At 41.3% G+C, this 19,212-nt stretch overlaps 1 protein-coding gene across 1 annotated transcript in view; it reads right to left on the reverse strand.

The window, feature by feature from the left end:
• Positions 1–19,212, reverse strand: part of dock3 (dedicator of cytokinesis 3) — a 261,906-nt gene that overhangs the window by 68,100 nt on the left and 174,594 nt on the right. The window contains 3 exon segments of the mRNA XM_048167153.1: positions 1,859–2,006; positions 5,865–5,925; positions 6,052–6,133. Coding sequence (XP_048023110.1) covers positions 1,859–2,006; positions 5,865–5,925; positions 6,052–6,133 — 291 coding nt within the window.

A 19,212-nucleotide genomic window follows, 5' to 3' on the forward strand; every position in this document is an offset into this window, starting at 1 on the left:
AATTTGGTTTACCTTCGATTCAATATTGATTAATTTGGGGCCTATAAAGTACATGGCAAATTCCTCAAAGAAAAAAATACTAAAAAACTAATGCTGTAAACAGGAGCGACAGTTGGTACATCATAATATTATTAAAAGGTTCAAATTAATTGATTTGTAAGCTAAATATAAAAAACATTATTTGAAAACAATTTTCTTTCATAAACATTTAAAATTTCCTTCATTAAACATTTAAATGGTTGCTGTCATAAAACGGATTTATTCAAACATACATTCAATATTGAAGCATATGTTAAGTACAAATAAGGGATATAGCCTGTAGTGCATATATTTAGCAAATTGCTCCTCTATAAGTTCATTTTTGTAGCTGACTAACGAGTTTTTGGACACAGTGAATGGCTTTTCTGAGGTAAATGTGACATTTTTACAGTCTGTTTTATTGACGTATTTCCGGGGTTGAAACTCATTGAGCGATTACATGAGACATGGTACAGATTTTTTTAAGTTGTACTGTATCTTTTAACATACCTTTAGATGTTCATTCTTGTTTATTTTAAGTTGTAACAATAAAGTGGAAGAGATGATTGGTTCGTGCGCTCTGCTTGAACTAATGGCGCTGTCACGCGCCACAGAACACCAGGAAAGATCGCGGCAGAGATGTGATGTCTATGATCTCACTCCAGTTTAAGTAGCCTATTTTCGATTGTTGTGAGGTTTATTGTGAAGCTTGCCTTGATTCAACTTCTCACGTCGACTGCGCAGATATCAACAGTGCAACGGGGTTATAGGTTCCCACACAGCAGGAGATTCCTAGGCGGATCCGCATTCAAGTCGCCAAACCCGCGTGACTGTTCACGATCAGCTCTGCCTCCGGGCGGCGCCGTAAATTCTACTGTCGGATCCTGAGCGGACCCATGTCGGATCCGTGGACGCGCACGCGCCTTTACTGTAACGGTTGTATCAAGGAGGTAAGGTTTTAATCGCGGATGCGGAGTGGCCACAGCGGGTCCGCGATACGCCTTTGTTGCGGATCTGTCACGGCACGCAAGTAGACACCGATACGGGTCCGTCCGCGGATACGGTCCGGAAGCCACGATACCTCCGCGGCCGATCCGCCACAGAGTTCTTTTGCTGTGTGGGATTGTCAGGTTGGGGTCACAAATGGGTTTGAATTTGTGTGATGTGTCGATTGCGCGAGTAGAATGTGTTTCATACAAGATCTGGCAAACTGGACAACCTTGGAATAATATAATTATTTGATTATTCTTATAACGAGGTTTGAGCCATACAAATTACGGGAGTTTCCTGGGAGAAATAGCAAAACGGGAGACTTCCGGCAAAAACGGGAGTGCTGACACAGGTAGGTAGGCTATGTGGTCGGTTCATTAGTCTAATACATCAATAAAATACTGGATCATAAACATTTTCTACTATTTTATATGTATTTAAATGTTTAAACCTTGCGAGATGATAGACGATATGAAACACAAATGGGTGAAAACTATGAAATGAGCAGCGCGTTCATAAATCAAATAGCCGTGTTTCTCTTGCGTCTCGCTGCTATCAACTAAAACACTACAACATACACACTTTATACTATTCGATGTCTGTTTAAATGTTTAGAACATTGTACAATATGATCAATTAATGAGTACAAACTGTATGAATGAAATGAAGCACAATAGGAAGTCAAGACAAATGTAGGACTATATATTTTTTTCCCTCAGCCAAATGCCGCACGCCGGAAATCCGGCACGGTGCCGGAAAACTTTAAGCCCTGAGTTCCCCAGTCTTTCTTTTCAATTTAATTGATAAATCAAGCAGATAAATGGCTCCAAAGTGCATAGAAGAGACTTACGTGTAGACTTTGAGCACAAAGTCTTTCTCCTCTTTGAGTTCAGAGATGGTTTGGAGGACATCGCTCATGGCTAGCACTGCACATCCATATGGTCGGCGGTACTGGACATGAGGGGGTCCTTTCTTCGAGTCGTTTAACAGCATTCGGCCTGAACAAAAATGCATAATACATTGCTGTCAGAAATGTACATCCTACCATCTGAATGAACTACACAAATCTTGTTCAGTAGACAATTTACATTTCAAATGACAATCGCAACTGTCTTAAAATTTATATTTTTTGTATATCAGAGAGTCATCGCTACCAATTAGATACAAAATGTTTAATGCAAGAAGTCAAATACATAAAAAATGTGTTTTTCTGTTCTGTTTGTTTCTGTTTGTTTGTTTTAATAAGGCTATTTATTATGGTTAATGTTTAAAAATTTAGTTAAGTATAACAATAAAATAATAAATCATGTTTAATTTGACAAGTTATTCAGAATTTGTTTAAAAAAAAACAGTATTTTATACTGATATTTAATAATTTTATTTGCACCAATATAACAATACATATTAATAAACAGTGATATTTACATATATGTATTACTAAAACATGAAAAAAGTCACAACTGTTTATTTAACTGTTTATTTAAATAATGCTTAAAAATCTAGTTAAATATAACAATAAAATAATAAATCATCTTTTATATGTAATTTTACATATGAATTATTCAGAACTTATTCAGAAATGAACAGTATTTTTATAAGGCTATTTAATCATTTTTATTAGGGCTGTCAAAATTAACGCATGCGATAAATTTTTTGTCAGTTTAACATGTTAAAAATATTTAATGCAGTTAACGCAGCATCCGTTTTTTTCCCGGCATTTTTCTAGTGTTACAATATATGACGACACTACCATTCATTCAAATGCTATTAAACCATTCAAGCACAATAAGACACAAAACAGCACTCAAATCTGCACTGGTGCGCTGTCTGTGTGAAGTGGATCTCTGTGAACAAACACCTGAAACACATGCTCAGACAGCGCTGCATTGAGTTCTCTTTCGTGCTTGAATGGACAAAAACACACAAAATTATGGCAAAATGCCTGTTACTGGCGAGTATTCTCGTAAGCAGAGTCTTAAATTAGTTAAAAAGTGTTAAATGAATGTAGAGTTCATTAGAGAAAATTGGATGCGTGTCAGATCTGATTCATGTGCGTCACGTCGTAAAGTGGCAGTGGCCTAATAAATCTGCTGCTCTCTGTCATTAATGTTAATCAAAGAACAAAAGACAAAGAAAAAAAATCACTCGCTGTTCTTGGCTAAATCACTTTTGTAGCTTTAATAAGTATTCAATTTATAATTTATGCAGTGAAGACTGAGCAGTGTTTATTAACTGTACAGATACAGAAATTATTCAAGAAATTATTCAGTTTCTGTATATTTACCTGTTAGATCTGCTTGAAAATCATAAAGCACTGTTTACAAGGTTACACGGGTCAAAAACAACGAAAACAATAACTTTGTGCATTTTGGCAGGGCATGTAAAAATCTGAACCAGTCTGACTAGGCCAGGAGAAAAAACCCTTGGCGATGAGCCCTGATATATTAAAGGCACAGCTAAATGCGACATTTATTACAAAGGGTTTATGTGAAAAAAAAAATTAAGTTCACTTAAATTAAAAGTTATATTTTTTAAAGCCTATTAAATGTTAAAGAATAATGGCTTTCAATGATACTGTAATGTTGAATGGTTATGATTAATGGCTAAAATTGAGGGGGGGAAACCATATAGAGACATCAGTATCAGTACTGGTATCAGTGATACTGGCCTTCATTCATAGTGCTTAGTAAAAAGATGCCATTAAACAGATATTTCAAATGTACTGTCTTTATGTTGTTTCTACATTATTTTGGAGATTCAATGTGAAAGTATTACAATATAAAAAATATTAAAAACATTCATCTTAGGTGTGATTAATCGTGATTAATTACAGAAAAAAAGTGTGATTAATTAGTTGTTGTTGTTTTTTTAAAATCGATTAACACATTTAACACACCCGCCCCGTCCCACCCCAAACCTACGCATTTCATCTTACATTTCATAAAGTTGGTTGGGTGACGAATATGAAGCAGTGCAACAACTCACTCTGTGATGGAGCCTGTAGAATGCAGTTAGAATGACCCTAAAATTCAAGATATTGCTGCAAAAATTATCCTGTATGAGTTTTTGTCTCATATTTATATCATATGATATAGTTAAGCAATATCACACAAGTTATGTTTTTTGTCCAGAATATTACAAGTGCAAATGTTATATTGATTTTAGAGTAAATATTATTAATATTATTAAGTTATTATTGTTTTATATTTTAGACACAATAGCGTCTGTTTTAGATCAATTTTGCATACAAAAATATTACCTATAAAGCCAGAACAGAACTGTTGTGCACCTCAACACTGTTTCCTCTCTGAATAAATCGGGTGAAACAATGATTCAATGGCCCATTTATAAAAAGAGCCATTTACTTCATTCCTAAATGAATCAGCTGTTTGAATGAATTGAATAAATGAACGACTAAATTACTTGCTCATTAAGGCATTTACCGCCAACTACTGGTAGTTTTAGTTGTTATTTAGAGTATCATTTCATTCATTCAATCATTCATTCATTCATTTATTTAAAAAAAATCCATATAAATAAAAAAAACACTAAAAGGAGAGTTTACATCAAAATGAAAATTCTGTCATCATTTACTCACTCTCATTGTTTCAAACCTGTATGACTTTCTTTCTTTTGCAGGACATATAATATATTTTGAAGAATGTTGGTAACCAAACTGTTTTGGTTACCATTGACTTCCATTGTATTAAAATAATAATAATAATAATTAAAAAAAATAAAATAAAATACTGAGACATTTGTTTTTATTTTTGTATTTTGAAGAATGTTGGTAACCAAACTGTTCTGGTTACCATTGACTTCCATTGTATGAAAATAACAACAACAACAACAACAATAATAATAATAATAATAATAATAATTTAAAATAAATAAATAAATAAATACTGAGACATTTGTCAAATTATTTTCTAAATGATGACAGTAAATGATGACAGAATTTTCCTTTTTGGGTGAACTATCCCATTAATACCCATTTAAAATGCATGGCATTATTTATGCAATTGTAACTGCAGTGTAAATGCATTCATGCCACCTCTGAACTGTAATAAACAGTCTGTAAATATATCTAAATACCAATTCAGATGTAGCTTCTGGGAGAGAAAAAAAAAACAAAAACAAAAACAAAACATGGCTGTTGTTCAGGACCTAAAAGTGTATGTGTAAATTTAATGTGCGATTAATTTGCGACTAAATTTGCTTAGATGTATTAATCGGCACATCATGTAATTAATTTGATTAAAAAAATTTAATCACTTGACAGCCCTAGTAATAATACATTATAATAAACAGTGATATTTACATCTATATATTTTGTGGCCTTTATTTTTTAAGGCTATTTAATTGCTATATGGATCAATATAATAATACATTTTTCTTAATAAATCTTTTTTATACAAATGAATCATCAAATTAATTAATTAATTGAAATGGACAGAAATTGAATCACATTTACTACTCTCATAATTTTGCAAAACTAATTCAAACAAATTTCAAACACTTCCATTCCTAATCGTGATAATATGTAAAGATAACTGAAGTTTCCGCAATGCTCACAAATGAGGTTAAAATGGTAATTCAGTGTCATTTCCATTTTGAGAGCAGCAGGAAGTTTTGTCTCATTCGGGGGGAGGTTGAATGGTCTGTTCGAGCCACCCGTCCCTTTTTAAAAAGGAATGAAACTTGCAACGCCACACTTATGTAACCACTCTAGAGATGCAATTGCTGGCAAAAATGCAATGCCTTGTGGCAACTCAGGCACATTTGGCTCCAAATGAAGGAAATGGATAGAGGAAGAGACAGAAAGGGAAAGACGTTAAATGAGACGGGACACTCACCCGTCCTGATGACTTGGGACACAATGTACAGATCTCTCTTCATGTCCTTGTTGCTTAGGTCCTGTGAGAAAATAAACGAAGCAATTCAGGGTCTTTTTTATAAAAGTTAGTACCTATTTTCATATGAAATTAGTATGTACCTTGTAGCCATAGCAATACCAATGCTGTTTATTAAATGTGTTCCTACCGTAAAGAGTGCGCAGAGGCGGTCAACCTTCTCTGGGTTTTTTGGGCCACCATTTTTGTTGAGTCTCACCATAAACTTTTCACTGGAGGAATAAAAAGAAAAAGTTGATTCTATAAAAGTTCACATGAGCAAGTTGTCATTTAAAAGACCCAAGTTGTCAGACCCAGATTTTACTCAGGACATCAATTTGTTTACATGATAACGATGTACTAAAAACAGAAAAAGTTATTAATTTGCGTTTTTCGTGTGCAGACGACAAGGTTGTCAAAATGATCCCCATTCACACGGATCTGTGAAAATTATTAAAAAGCTGTATTATTCATGCCAGTCCAGTAGTTGGCGATGTCACTTTGTAAAGAAACACTATAGACTATAGACTGAACACGTAATACATGTGCGCATGACGTCACTGTTTTCAAACATTTGCATTTTTGTTGTTTACATGGAGACAATAACATTATTGTTTTCAGAAACTTGCACTTTGAAACCTGTTTTCAAACATTTGCAATGTACATGCATGTGTGTGTATTTACATGTACACACACATATGTTTGTAAACAAAATTTTATTTCGAATGCGATTAATCGCTTGATAGCACTGAAACTAACTAAAACAAAATCTTAAAAAAAAAATAAAATAAAATAAAAAAAATAAACTAAAGCACATAACGAAATGACTAAAAATAAACTAAAACTAACAAGACAACTAAAAATATAAAAACTAATTCAAAATATTAACTCTTTCTCCGCCATTGACGGAATTTTCTGGCTTTCCGTGCTTTCACTGTTATACGGTAGGAGGCGCTGTGACATATCTTCTGAAAGAGTACAGACTCTCTGAATCAAAACACAGGTGAAAAAGAAGCAGAAACATGCGATAGCATATGTAAAATAACACAATCATCAGCATTAAACAGCACATAAATCAAAACTGCCTAATGTTACCGAATTAAATGTCGACTCAGGAAGAGCTATAGGACTATGCAAGCTTTGGGGGTGTTGATGAACTCAATCCACTCATCTGTGTTTTGATCATCGTTCTGAATCTGATCCAGACGTCTTTAACAAAAACATGATTTTTAAAAAAAAAAAAACGCTGGTGGGGAAAGAGTTAATAAAACTATAATTAAACTAAAATAAAAACTAAAAAACTAAATGCCACTAATGTGTAAAGAACACTTTTATTTAATCAAAAATAAATATTTATTATTATTAAATTGTTGACAAATAAATAGCAATTCATGCTAAAAAGTGCACAACAAAATAATAATTAAAAAAAACAATAATACACAAATAACACTGGTTCCCATTCAGTCGGTCACTTCGACGTACGTCGGATGACCGACGAATAGGAATCTCGCTAGAGAGGCCAATCTACTTCGAGTGTAACTAAACGAGCCAATGCACATTGGCATGCAATCATATGCATCAGCTGCTCGCCTCGCAGCGCGGGTATATAATGAGCAGCAGGTGCGTTGCATCTTCAGCTTTTCGCTTCGGAGCCGAACTACACATGGTAGTATCTACGAGCGAGTGTGAAAGGAACGAGCCAGCTCTCTCTACTGCTCTCTCGTCTGGTGCAGGTGGAACAGCACAGCAGCGGGGCCGATTCTCTCCTTTTGTTTATTTTCTTTTTTTGCCCACTGAGCAAAGAAAGCTGTGTGTCAGCTGTGAAAGCCGTTCTTACGGCTGGTACGGTGCGCTTTAAAGAGCGCTGAAAAGCTGTTTTCACGGCTGGTAAGAGCGGCATCTCCAAAGAGAGTGCACACGACAGGCTGCACATTTCCCTGTCTGTGCTGCAGCGGCTTTCCCCTGCGTGCTTCGGCACTTGAAAGAGCAGTTCCTGAAAGAGCTTACACGAGTAGTTCGCGTCTTTTTAAAGATGTCGTTCTACTTGTGTGTTTCTGGATGCGGTCGTTACCTGGCGCCTCGGGATGGTCACCAGCGCTGTATCACGTGCTTGGGCTTAAGGCACGCTGAGGCGGCGTTTGTGGACGAGTCATGCACCCATTGTGGGATGATGACCGTCGCGGAGTTGCGGTCGAGACTCCACTTCCTGCAAAGGGGTGGAGTCCCGGTCCCGGCGCCTCGTTCCAATCCTCCTCAGAGGGTTGCTTCGGGCGCTGGGACTGGTGACTTGAGGATCATGGTGAGCGCGCTTCCTTCGGGGAACCAACCCCCTAGGAACCCTCATCCCTCGTGCACTCCGCAGCCAGTAGAGCTGCCGGGGGAACGCGGTGGACCACCCCAGAGGTGTGTACCATCCGTATCCTTCGGAGCTCCCCATGACGACCAGATGTCGATCGCTGCATCGGAGGGTGAGCCTGATACTTTCGGGGATGACGATTCGGCGCAGCTGCCTCCTTCGGGAGTGACATCTGTGCCCGATTCAGACCCGGAAATGATGGCTATGCTTTCCCGGGCCGCCAACAGGGTCGGGCTCGTGTGGAATCCTCCACCGTGTCCCGAGCCCTCGCGGTTGGACGATTGGTTTCTCGGGGTGGCAAGGGCTGGTTCTCAGTCCCCCACCCCAGTGCCTTTCTTCCCGGAGGTGCATGAAGAACTCACTGGCACGTGGACGGCACCTTTTACTGCCCGAAACCGTGTCGGTGGGTCCTCCTCCCTCACCACCCTTGATGGCGGAGCGGCGAAGGGTTATGCGCGCATACCCCCTGTGGAGCGGGCCGTTGCTATGCAACTGTGCCCTAACTCCACCTGGCGGGGGGAGCCGTCTCTCCCTTCCCGGGCCTGTAAGCACTCGTCGGATCTTACCGGCAAGGCTTATCAGGCCTGTGGGGAAGCCGCTTCTGCCTTACACGCTATGGCGTTGTTGCAGGTCCATCAGGCCAAGGCACTGAAGGACCTACACGAGGGTGGTCATGATCCGCAAGTTCTACAAGAACTTCGTACCGCGACGGACCTCGCGCTTCGTGCGACGAAGGTTACGGCGCGGTCAGTGGGTCGTGCGATGTCCACCATGGTGGTCCAGGAACGCCATCTCTGGCTGTGTCTCGCGGACATGAGGGATACCGACAAGGTCAGGTTTCTTAATTCCCCCGTGTCCCAGACCGGCCTCTTCGGCGACGCGGTCGAGAACTTTGCCCAACAGTTCTCGGCTGTACAAAAGCAGTCTGAGGCCATTAGTCACATCCTGCCGAGGCGGTCAGCTGCTGCACCCCCACCGCCGGCGGCACCTCAGTCTGCCCGTCGCCGAGGGCGCCCCCCTGCGGCCGCCCCCGCTCCCACGCCGCAGCAGCAGCCTCCATCCAAGCGGCGTCGTGGAGCCGGTCGCGGGCGGGGTGCCCAGCCCGTCCCGCCACCCCCTAAAAAGAAGGGTGGCAAGGCCAAGTCCAAGCGGCCCTAGGACGGGCGACCCGGAGATGGATGGGACTGCTCTTCAGGAGGTGGTGACCGCACCGCTCCTTCCCCCGGAGGAGGGCCGGGTGGAGAATCTTTTGTTTCCCCTTTTTGTTCCGCCGCTGGCCCAACGACCAGCGGTACCCAAATTTTCAATAAAAGAACAGTTTCCTCTATCTCCGGGTCCGAAGAGGGCTCGGAGGGCAGTGGGAGGGCAAGAACCTCACCACTCTCATCCACCTCTTCTGTCGCCAGCGGACAGCAGCGAGCAGCAGGCAGACAAAACCTCGACTGCTCCCTCTGTCCACCTGTGGAAGCAGGTAAGTGTTGCACAGCACACTGTGACCCCGCTTCGGGCCGCCTCATACAGAGAGCCCCCCGGGCCGCGTCCCTGCGTTCCACCTCGCTGCCCCGCGGCGGGTACGCCGGTGGTCCCCTTGGTGCCGCTTGCTCGGTCTCTGGGAGCCTGGCTAGCGCTCCCCAGTCCGTCTCGCTGGCTCCTTCGGACCATCAGGCTCGGCTATGCGATTCAGTTCGCCCGGCGCCCCCCCAAGTTCAGGGGCATCCTCTTCACTACAGTGAAAGCTGCCGATGCCCCTGTCCTGCGTGCGGAGATCGCAGTCCTACTGGCGAAGGACGCGATCGAGCCGGTCCCTCCAGCCGATATGAGGTCAGGGTTCTACAGTCCCTATTTCATTGTACCCAAGAAAAGCGGCGGGTTACGACCGATCTTGGACCTGCGTCTTTTGAATCGGAGCCTCCACAAGCTACCGTTCAAAATGCTCACGCAGAAACGCATTTTCGAATGCATCCGTCCCCGAGATTGGTTTGCAGCGATCGACCTGAAGGACGCGTACTTTCATGTTTCGATTCTTCCGCGACACAGGCCATTCCTGAGGTTCGCGTTCGAAGGTCGAGCATACCAGTACAGGGTCCTACCCTTCGGGCTCGCCCTGTCTCCCCGCGTCTTCACGAAAGTCGTGGAGGGAGCCCTTGTTCCCATGAGAGAACAGGGTGTTCGCATCCTCAACTATCTAGACGACTGGCTTATCCTAGCACAGTCTCGGGATCAGTTGTGCGAACACAGGGACTTGGTGCTCAGTCACCTCAGCCAGTTGGGGCTTCAGGTCAACTGGGAAAAGAGCAAACTCGCCCCAGTGCAGAGGATCTCTTTTCTCGGTATGGAGTTGGATTCGGTCGAACAGATAGCACGCCTCACAGAGGAACGTGCTCGGTCGGTGTTGAACTGCCTGAATACTTTCAACGGCAGGACAGCGGTCCCACTGAAATTTTTTCAGAGGCTCCTGGGGCATATGGCGGCCGCAGCGGCTGTAACACCGCTCGGTCTGCTTCATATGAGACCGCTTCAGCACTGGCTTCACGGCCGAGTCCCGAGATGGGCGTGGCTACACGGCACGTTCCGGGTGCCAATCACTCAGGAGTGCCGCCAAGCCTTCAGCCCGTGGTCGGACCCTTTGTTTCTTCGGGCAGGAGTGCCCCTAGAACAAGTGTCCCGGCATGCTGTGGTATTCACAGATGCTTCGGCCACCGGCTGGGGTGCCACGTACAACGGGCATGCAGTGTCAGGGGTTTGGACGGGACCCCATCTGCATGGGCACATCAACTGCCTCGAGTTGCTGGCAGTACGTCTTGCTCTGGGCCGCCTCAAAGGCCTGCTACGGGGCAAGCATGTACTGGTCCGTACGGACAACACTGCGACCGTTGCGTACATCAACCATCAAGGTGGTCTACGCTCCCGTCGCATGTCGCAACTCGCCCGCCATCTCCTCCTCTGGAGTCAGAAGCATCTGAGGTCGCTTCGCGCCATTCATGTTCCCGGTGTGCTCAACCGTGTGGCCGACGAGCTGTCACGAGCTGCGCTGCCAGGAGAGTGGCGACTCCACCCCCAGGTGGTTCAGCTGATCTGGAAGGAGTTCGGAGAGGCTCAGGTAGACCTGTATGCCTCTCTAGAGACCTCCCACTGCCAGTTGTTTTACTCTCTGACCGAGGGAACACTCGGGACAGACGCACTGGCACACAGCTGGCCCCGGGGCCTGCGCAAATATGCGTTTCCCCCAGTGAGCCTACTTGCACAGACACTGTGCAAAGTCAGGGAGGACGAGGAGCAGGTCTTGCTAGTTGCGCCCTACTGGCCCAACCGGACCTGGTTCCCAGAACTCTCTCTCCTCGCGACAGCCCCTCCCTGGCCCATCCCTCTGAGGAAGGACCTTCTTTCTCAGAGACGGGGCACTCTCTGGCACCCGCGTCCAGACCTCTGGAAACTCCATGTCTGGCCCCTGGACGGGACGCGGAGGTTCTAGGTGACTTACCCCCTGAGGTACTTAACACCATCACTTCGGCACGTGCACCGTCTACAAGACGTGCTTACGCCTCGAAGTGGAACCTGTTCGTCGAGTGGTGCTCTTCTCGCCGAGAAGACCCCCGAAGATGCTCGATCGGAGTCGTGCTTTCCTTCTTGCAGCAAGGGTTGGAGCGTAGGCTGTCCCCCTCCACCCTCAAAGTCCAGACTGCTGCTATCTCCGCTTACCACGACCACATAGATGGCAAATCTGTTGGTCAGCACGACCTGGTCATCAGGTTCCTTAGGGGGGCGAGACGGTTAAATCCTCCTCGACCTCCCTCCATACCCTCTTGGGACCTCGCTCTGGTGCTAAGAGCACTCCAGATTGCTCCCTTTGAGCCTTTGCAATCAGCAGACTTAAAGATTCTGTCTATGAAGACTTTGCTGCTGGTTGCATTGGCCTCCATCAAGAGGGTAGGGGACCTGCAGTCATTTTCGGTCGACGAATCGTGCCTGGAGTTCGGGCCGGGCGACAGCCACGTGGTACTGAGACCCCGGCCTGGCTACGTGCCCAAGGTTCCCACCACTCCCTTCAGGGACCAGGTGGTGAGCCTGCAAGCGCTGCCCTCGGAGGAGGCAGACCCAGCCCTGGCTTTGCTCTGTCCAGTCCGCGCTTTGCGACGGTACATAGACAGAACTCGAAGCTTCAGGACCTCAGACCAGCTCTTTGTCTGTTACGGAGGCCAGCAGAAGGGAAAGGCTGTCTCCAAGCAGAGGATGGCCCACTGGATAGTGGATGCCATCGCCCTGGCTTATCAAGCTCAGGGCGTGCCCTGCCCGCTCAGGTTGCATGCTCACTCCACGAGAGGTGTAGCATCCTCCTGGGCGCTGGCTCGTGGCGCCTCGCTGACAGACATTTGTAGAGCTGCGGGCTGGGCGACACCTAACACGTTCGCTAGGTACTATAGCCTTCGTGTGGAGCCGGTCTCCTCCCGTGTTCTCGCCTCAGGTCAGAGGCACGGAGAGGCCCCGGCTTAGTGTCCGCTTGCTGCGCGACATGCGCTTCTTTTCTCCAGAGAGTCCCTACAAGGCAGACCCTGTCGAGTCCTCCGACATCCCTTCGGCAGCCGACGTGGCGGAGCGTCGGTCGCCAGGCCTTACTCCGTTGAATCCTTGAGAACCGGATTTAGGCTGGGTTCCATATGTGTGACCCTACGGGGATCCCATATGCGGCTTTCCACGGTTGCTCCTAATCGAAGCCCGTGTCTTTCCCTCTGGGAGAACCCACCAAGTTGGAGTCACCCCAGTTCTTCCATATGTTGTACAACCTACAAGGTTAGTCCATATGTACTTATCCATATAACTCCTTCGGGGAAGGATATGGCTTCCGCAGCGTTCCTTATCTGACGTAAGGTTACGCTCCCAGTGGTATCTATAGTCTCACTGAGTGGGTTTTGGGAACAACAGTGATCGACCCTCTCTGTGTGAGCCCGGTCCCACCGTCATTAGGCAAGGGGGTTCAGGTGGCTCACAACAGAGCACTGGAAGAGGGCACCTCCTGTGGCGCTTTGGTAGGGATTCCTATTCGTCGGTCATCCGACGTACGTCGAAGTGACCGACTGAATGGGAACGTCTCGGTTACAAAGGTAACCCTCGTTCCCTGAAGGAGGGAACGGAGACGTACGTCCCGTCGCCACAGGCGCTGTCCTGCTGATGCTGCCACCTGCTGGGTTCGGCTCCTCAGCGAAAACCTGAAGATGCAACGCACCTGCTGCTCATTATATACCCGCGCTGCGAGGCGAGCAGCTGATGCATATGATTGCATGCCAATGTGCATTGGCTCGTTTAGTTACACTCGAAGTAGATTGGCCTCTCTAGCGAGATTCCTATTCGTCGGTCATCCGACGTACGTCTCCGTTCCCTCCTTCAGGGAACGAGGGTTACCTTTGTAACCGAGACGTTATTTAATTATTTTTTAAAAGGCTAGTTAAATATAACAACACAATAATAAATATCCTTTAATTTGACAAATGTGTAAATTATTCAAAACTGTTTATTTAATTATTTATTGGAGTGTTATTTATAGAATATGCTATTATAAAAAAAAAAGTAATTAAATCACTTTACAAACTGACAAATAAATAGGCATTTTCAATACTGCTTATTTAATTCATGTTTATAAATGTAGATAAATATAACAAGAAATAAATATTTTTAAATGCAACATTTAAATTGCTTTATTAGAAAGTTCACAAGTTTTAACTGTATTTAAATCTAGTCATAAAACATTTGAAATATGTCTATTTAATCGCATTACTAGTTATTTCTGAATTAATACAGTGAATTATTAACAACTTAACAGTTGACAAGACTATAAAATATTTTTTTCACAAACAAATGAAATATTTTAATATAAAGGAGCACTTGTGGCTCCTTATTGCAATACATCTGTATCTAATATCAATTTAAGAAGCGGACCTTTCTGAATTATTCCGGACCCCGTACAGGGAAGATGTGGGAATACACTGAGAAAGTTAATAAAGTGAGTTTCCAGTGGATCAAGTGAATTGACTGTGCTGTAATCAGATCATAGGAAACAGAGCTGCACGCTTCCTGCCTGCTCTGATAGAGCATAATGGAGTCTGTGGCACCAGAGAGACGGTTACGAATACTGTACTTGCATACCGCCACACCACTGGATATTTTTACTGAAGGACAGATACCATCTTTTTGTCATTTCTGAGAGACAAAACCGACTCTCAGATGAACAGCATTATGAGAAGCCAATTAGTGCTTCTGTAAGTGGCAAAACATTATGATTATAGGTGGTTAACCAATTCTATCCATCCATCCATCCATCCATCCATCCATCCATCCATCCATCCATTCATCCATCTATCCATTATCCATCCATCCATCCATCCATCCATCCATCCATCCATCCATCCATCCATCCATTCATCCATCTATCTATTCATCCATCCATCCATCCATCCATCCAATCCACTGGAAAATAACGTGAAGCCCTAATGACTGTCTGAGTGCCAGCAAACTCTGAAATGTTATTTTTGAGATCTTAATTAGATATTAATTCTAATATATTAATATCTAATATTTATTTTAATTAAATCAATTAAAATCAAATAAAGTCATTTATTTGCATTTACTTTTGAATTAATAAATTGATCATTATATATGTATATATTTTTTAATTGGATCAGAATCAGAATTGCATCAGATCAGATAGATGAGTTTATTTACATTTTTATTCTTGAATTTTTATATATATATATATATATATATATATATATATATATATTTTTTTTTTTTTTTATTAGGGACACTTTAATTGTATTTATAACTGCTTTAATAATTCATTCATTTATAAATACATATTTTTTTATTTTTTATTAAATAATCTAAATTCAAAGTGGTTTATTTCTTTTTTAATGAACAAATTGATAATTCCTTGATTTTATGGAAAAGAGCATGAACATACTGCAACGTATCTCTGTTTGTATAATGAATTAATTAGTTTACATTTTTATTTCTAAATGAATAAATCTATAATTCATTTCTTCATTTTAAGGAAACAAGGAGCATGAACATTCTGCAAACTAACTCCTCTTATGTTCCATGTGAGCACGCAAGACATATTGGATTTTGAACAACACAAGGGTGAGTAAATAATTGCAGAATTTTCATTTTTGGGTGAACTAATTCGTTAAGCATTCTACATATCAAATAAACATTTTGTGTTTATTTGATGTTGAAATGTTCATCCATTCTCCATGCAGTGAAATACTGAAATGCTGGCAATGGCATCATTGGAAAATAACGTGAAGCCCTAATGACTGTCTGAGTGCCAGCAAACTCTGAAATGTTATTTTTGAGATCTTAATTAGATATTAATTCATGATTTCAAGCCAGTTCTCCTTGCTGAGAATTCTCCACTTGCCACATCCGATCCACAGGAACCAGTCCTCATGCATATCAAATACACAGCATCAAGATGAAAACTCAGATCAAAATATCTCAATGCTACTTCTGCTGTTGGCACAGTTATTAAGTCTTCAGTTTCTTGGTCACGATACAGGCTTTGTGAGGGAACATGTATTTTCGTCATGCACAATGTGTTTTAGTGCAGAGATTGCAGGTTGTAAATGATCACTGATATGTCTGTCAAGCACAAGCATGCAGTTAAATTAGACTATAGTCTACAGACTCAAGTTCTGTCAGTGAGTCCATGCTGAACTACCGAGCTGAAACAGTAGTGGAAAACCACGTAAAATTGCAGTGACAACTTCAGTGACCCTAATAAAATGGGTGTTGATGCGTTGCTCGCTTTCCATGTATAATTTATTCAAAATTTGAATAGCTGTTTTGTTTTTCATGCAGCTAAAAGGACCAATGTGAAGTTTAGGCATTGGAATTACTGATGTAAAAAACAGCAAAAAATGAATTCAGGAACACATTCTCAGTTTGTTTTGGATGTCTAGCCAGATGAAGTATACAACAATTAAATAAATAAATAATAAATAAATAAATAAATAAATAAATAAATAAATAAATAAATAAGTTTTACAATCAAAGATTACATATTATATTATTGTATTTTTATTTTTTTTATTTATTTTTTTTAATGTATTTTTATATTGTAATAGTTTCACAAATTAATGTATAAACAACATAAAAAACAGTATATTTGAAATATTTGATCTAACAGGTAGGAAATATACAGAAACTGTATAAAGTTATCAAACACTTCACAGTCTTCACTTCATAAATTATAAATTAAATATAGATTAATCCTTAGTAAAGCTACAAAAGTAAGAGTTTATATGCAAAATTATTTGCCAATGGGGTAAGAAAAATAATCTTGTTTCTGTTTGAAATCTTGTTTTTTGTTACTGTCCCAAACAGAAAAGATTATTTTCTTACCCCATTGGCAGATAATTTAGCTTGTTTTAAGCAAAAACACACATCATTTTGATGTTTTCCCCCCAGAAAACAAGAAAAAAATATCTTATGTCATTTTACTAATCTAGTAAAAGTATATTGATTTAAGATTTTTTTAGATATTTAAATGCTGTTCCAAAAGCACCACATTCTGGTAGAGAGTGAATTTGCATGTTTTTTTTTTTTTTTTTTTCATGGACAAAAGGTTGGGAACCACTGTTCTAGAGTTGTCAAAGTGTTGTTACTGAGATGGTACTGAAATTTTAAAAAAATGTGAAGTTTTGAGCACTGTTGAGTGGATTCGTAAACACCTCTGATTGGCCATTGTGTTCACACGCTCATCAGATGTCTGTGATTGGCTTCAATGATCACGCTTCAAAAACATGTTGTAAATAGACATCAATGAAGCTCTTCACCGAGCGTTTACACAGATACACACTGGAGCGTTTGAAAGCAGGCGTCTATCAGCAGACCGGTCCACTGATAGACGCCTGCTTTCAAACGCTCCTACTTTCACATTCAAACACTTCCGTGTGCTTTCAAACGCTCCCTTGCGTTGATCACTGTAGCCAATCACAGACATAATGTTGAGTGCCTGAACACAATAGCCAATCAGAGGTGTTTACAAATCCGCTCAACAGCGATCAAAGTTTCAGTACCGACTTGGTATCAAAGTCGGTACTTTTGACAACACTAATATCTTCCCCATAAAATTCTTCTAAAATGTTACTAACGACATATTTCTGCCTTATGATTTGAACAAAATCCACATTGGATCACAGTCAGAATTTATTACAAACACTCAATGGTGATTGATAGTAACTTTTAAGTAAAAGTGTTAATCAGTATGTATTGTTAATCAATAAGTAAAATGTATTAATCTCATTAATTGTCATGTGTAGCTTGAAGCTATTAGCTATAATTTATCTGTTACCCATATACAATTATAATTCATTATATCACATAAGTTCGTAAGAACATGTTTTGTTTTAGAAATAGATTTTTAATTATAGTAATATAATTTATTTCAGGATCAGAGGGATGTGGGTGGGCAAGCCATGTAATGCCAGACTAAAGTAATGCCAAAACTTACAAAACGGTGTTCAGATCATCTTTTCTCCTGACAAAATCAATGTAATTGCAATATTTCCATCCGCTGAATGTAAGCTTTTCCATATTCCAAGCTTGCCTGCTGCACTGGTGAATTCATGTGCCTGTGCAAGTCGTCAATATTACAAAAATAAATCTAGGAATTATTGGATTGTTGGATTTCAAATCAGTATGGGGATAAGGAATCAAAAATAACTAAGTAATGAGATGTTTTATGGAATCATGTGCAATCATGCAAGAGAACATATTTGACACAGATGTGAATTTCTGATCTCACATGTCCATTATGTGTGTATGTGCACATAAATGAACACGATTGCACATTCCAGCACATGCTTCACATGTTCACATTGACTCATCAGTTCCCTGTGCGTCCGCCTGAGGGAACGGCTCTGCCGAGAACAACCAATCATGTCGCTGGAAGGCGCCAACCCACTTTCCCGATGGAGACGGTATTGTCCTCTGGCAGCAGTGACAAGTATTCATTAAAATCTTCCAACATCAGCAGCGCTATTATTTCCCAGCTTTGTCCCATTCAAATGACTCTGCTGCAATTGTTCAAATCCTATTGTGTAGCGATCGCTCGCTCATGCCGCACACGGTAATAACACATTTAGTGTCTTGAGTGTGTAAAGGCTGACAGGCTTTCAGGTTGCCGTATGATCTTTATAACGTAAAGAAACATGTTCAGAGAGTGCATTTGGGTTAAAAAAAAAAAAAAAGACAAGGGCTTCTGAACATGAAATGAACTTCTGGGGATCGGTGGAATACTGAATACTGCTTAACAAGATCAAATATTAAAGGCACCTTCAAAGCTGAATAATTAATCTGAGTTTGAATAGAGACAAGCAGCTGTCATGCATTTTAATCAATCACGAAAAGAACATAATGCCAAATAATAATGGCTAATACTGACTGGCAGCACCTATTGTGAAACAAAGAATTGGTAGTGTTTTGATGGTAAACATGTGTTGCTGCAAAACTAAAGGTTTCGATGTTGACCCAAAAGATTAGTTTGCATGAAACCTTTTGTCTAAACGCATATCAAGTCTAGTGTATTCCCGATAACACCGAAAGCATCGACAGATCAGAGAAACCAACATACCTGGACATGAAACCTTTTATTAAAATTGGAGTCGCATAATTTAATTGCATTTATTTGAATTAATAAAAATAAACGTACTGTTATTTATATTAAGCAGAACTTGAGGTTGTTTTTTATGAAAAAAAATCAGCTAAGTAATAGTAAAGACTTGCTGATGCGCAAGACAAAAAAAAACATCCGCAATTACAAATATAGTTTTTTTTTTTTTTTTAATAATTTAAAAAAAAATGATAACAACATATAATAATGATGATGATCATTTTATAATTATTATTTGTTTTAAAACAACATTTTAAATATTTCATTATATTTTATTATTATTTTCCTTT

Source organism: Megalobrama amblycephala, linkage group LG2, assembly GCF_018812025.1.
Source record: "Megalobrama amblycephala isolate DHTTF-2021 linkage group LG2, ASM1881202v1, whole genome shotgun sequence".
Lineage (NCBI taxonomy): Eukaryota > Metazoa > Chordata > Actinopteri > Cypriniformes > Xenocyprididae > Megalobrama > Megalobrama amblycephala.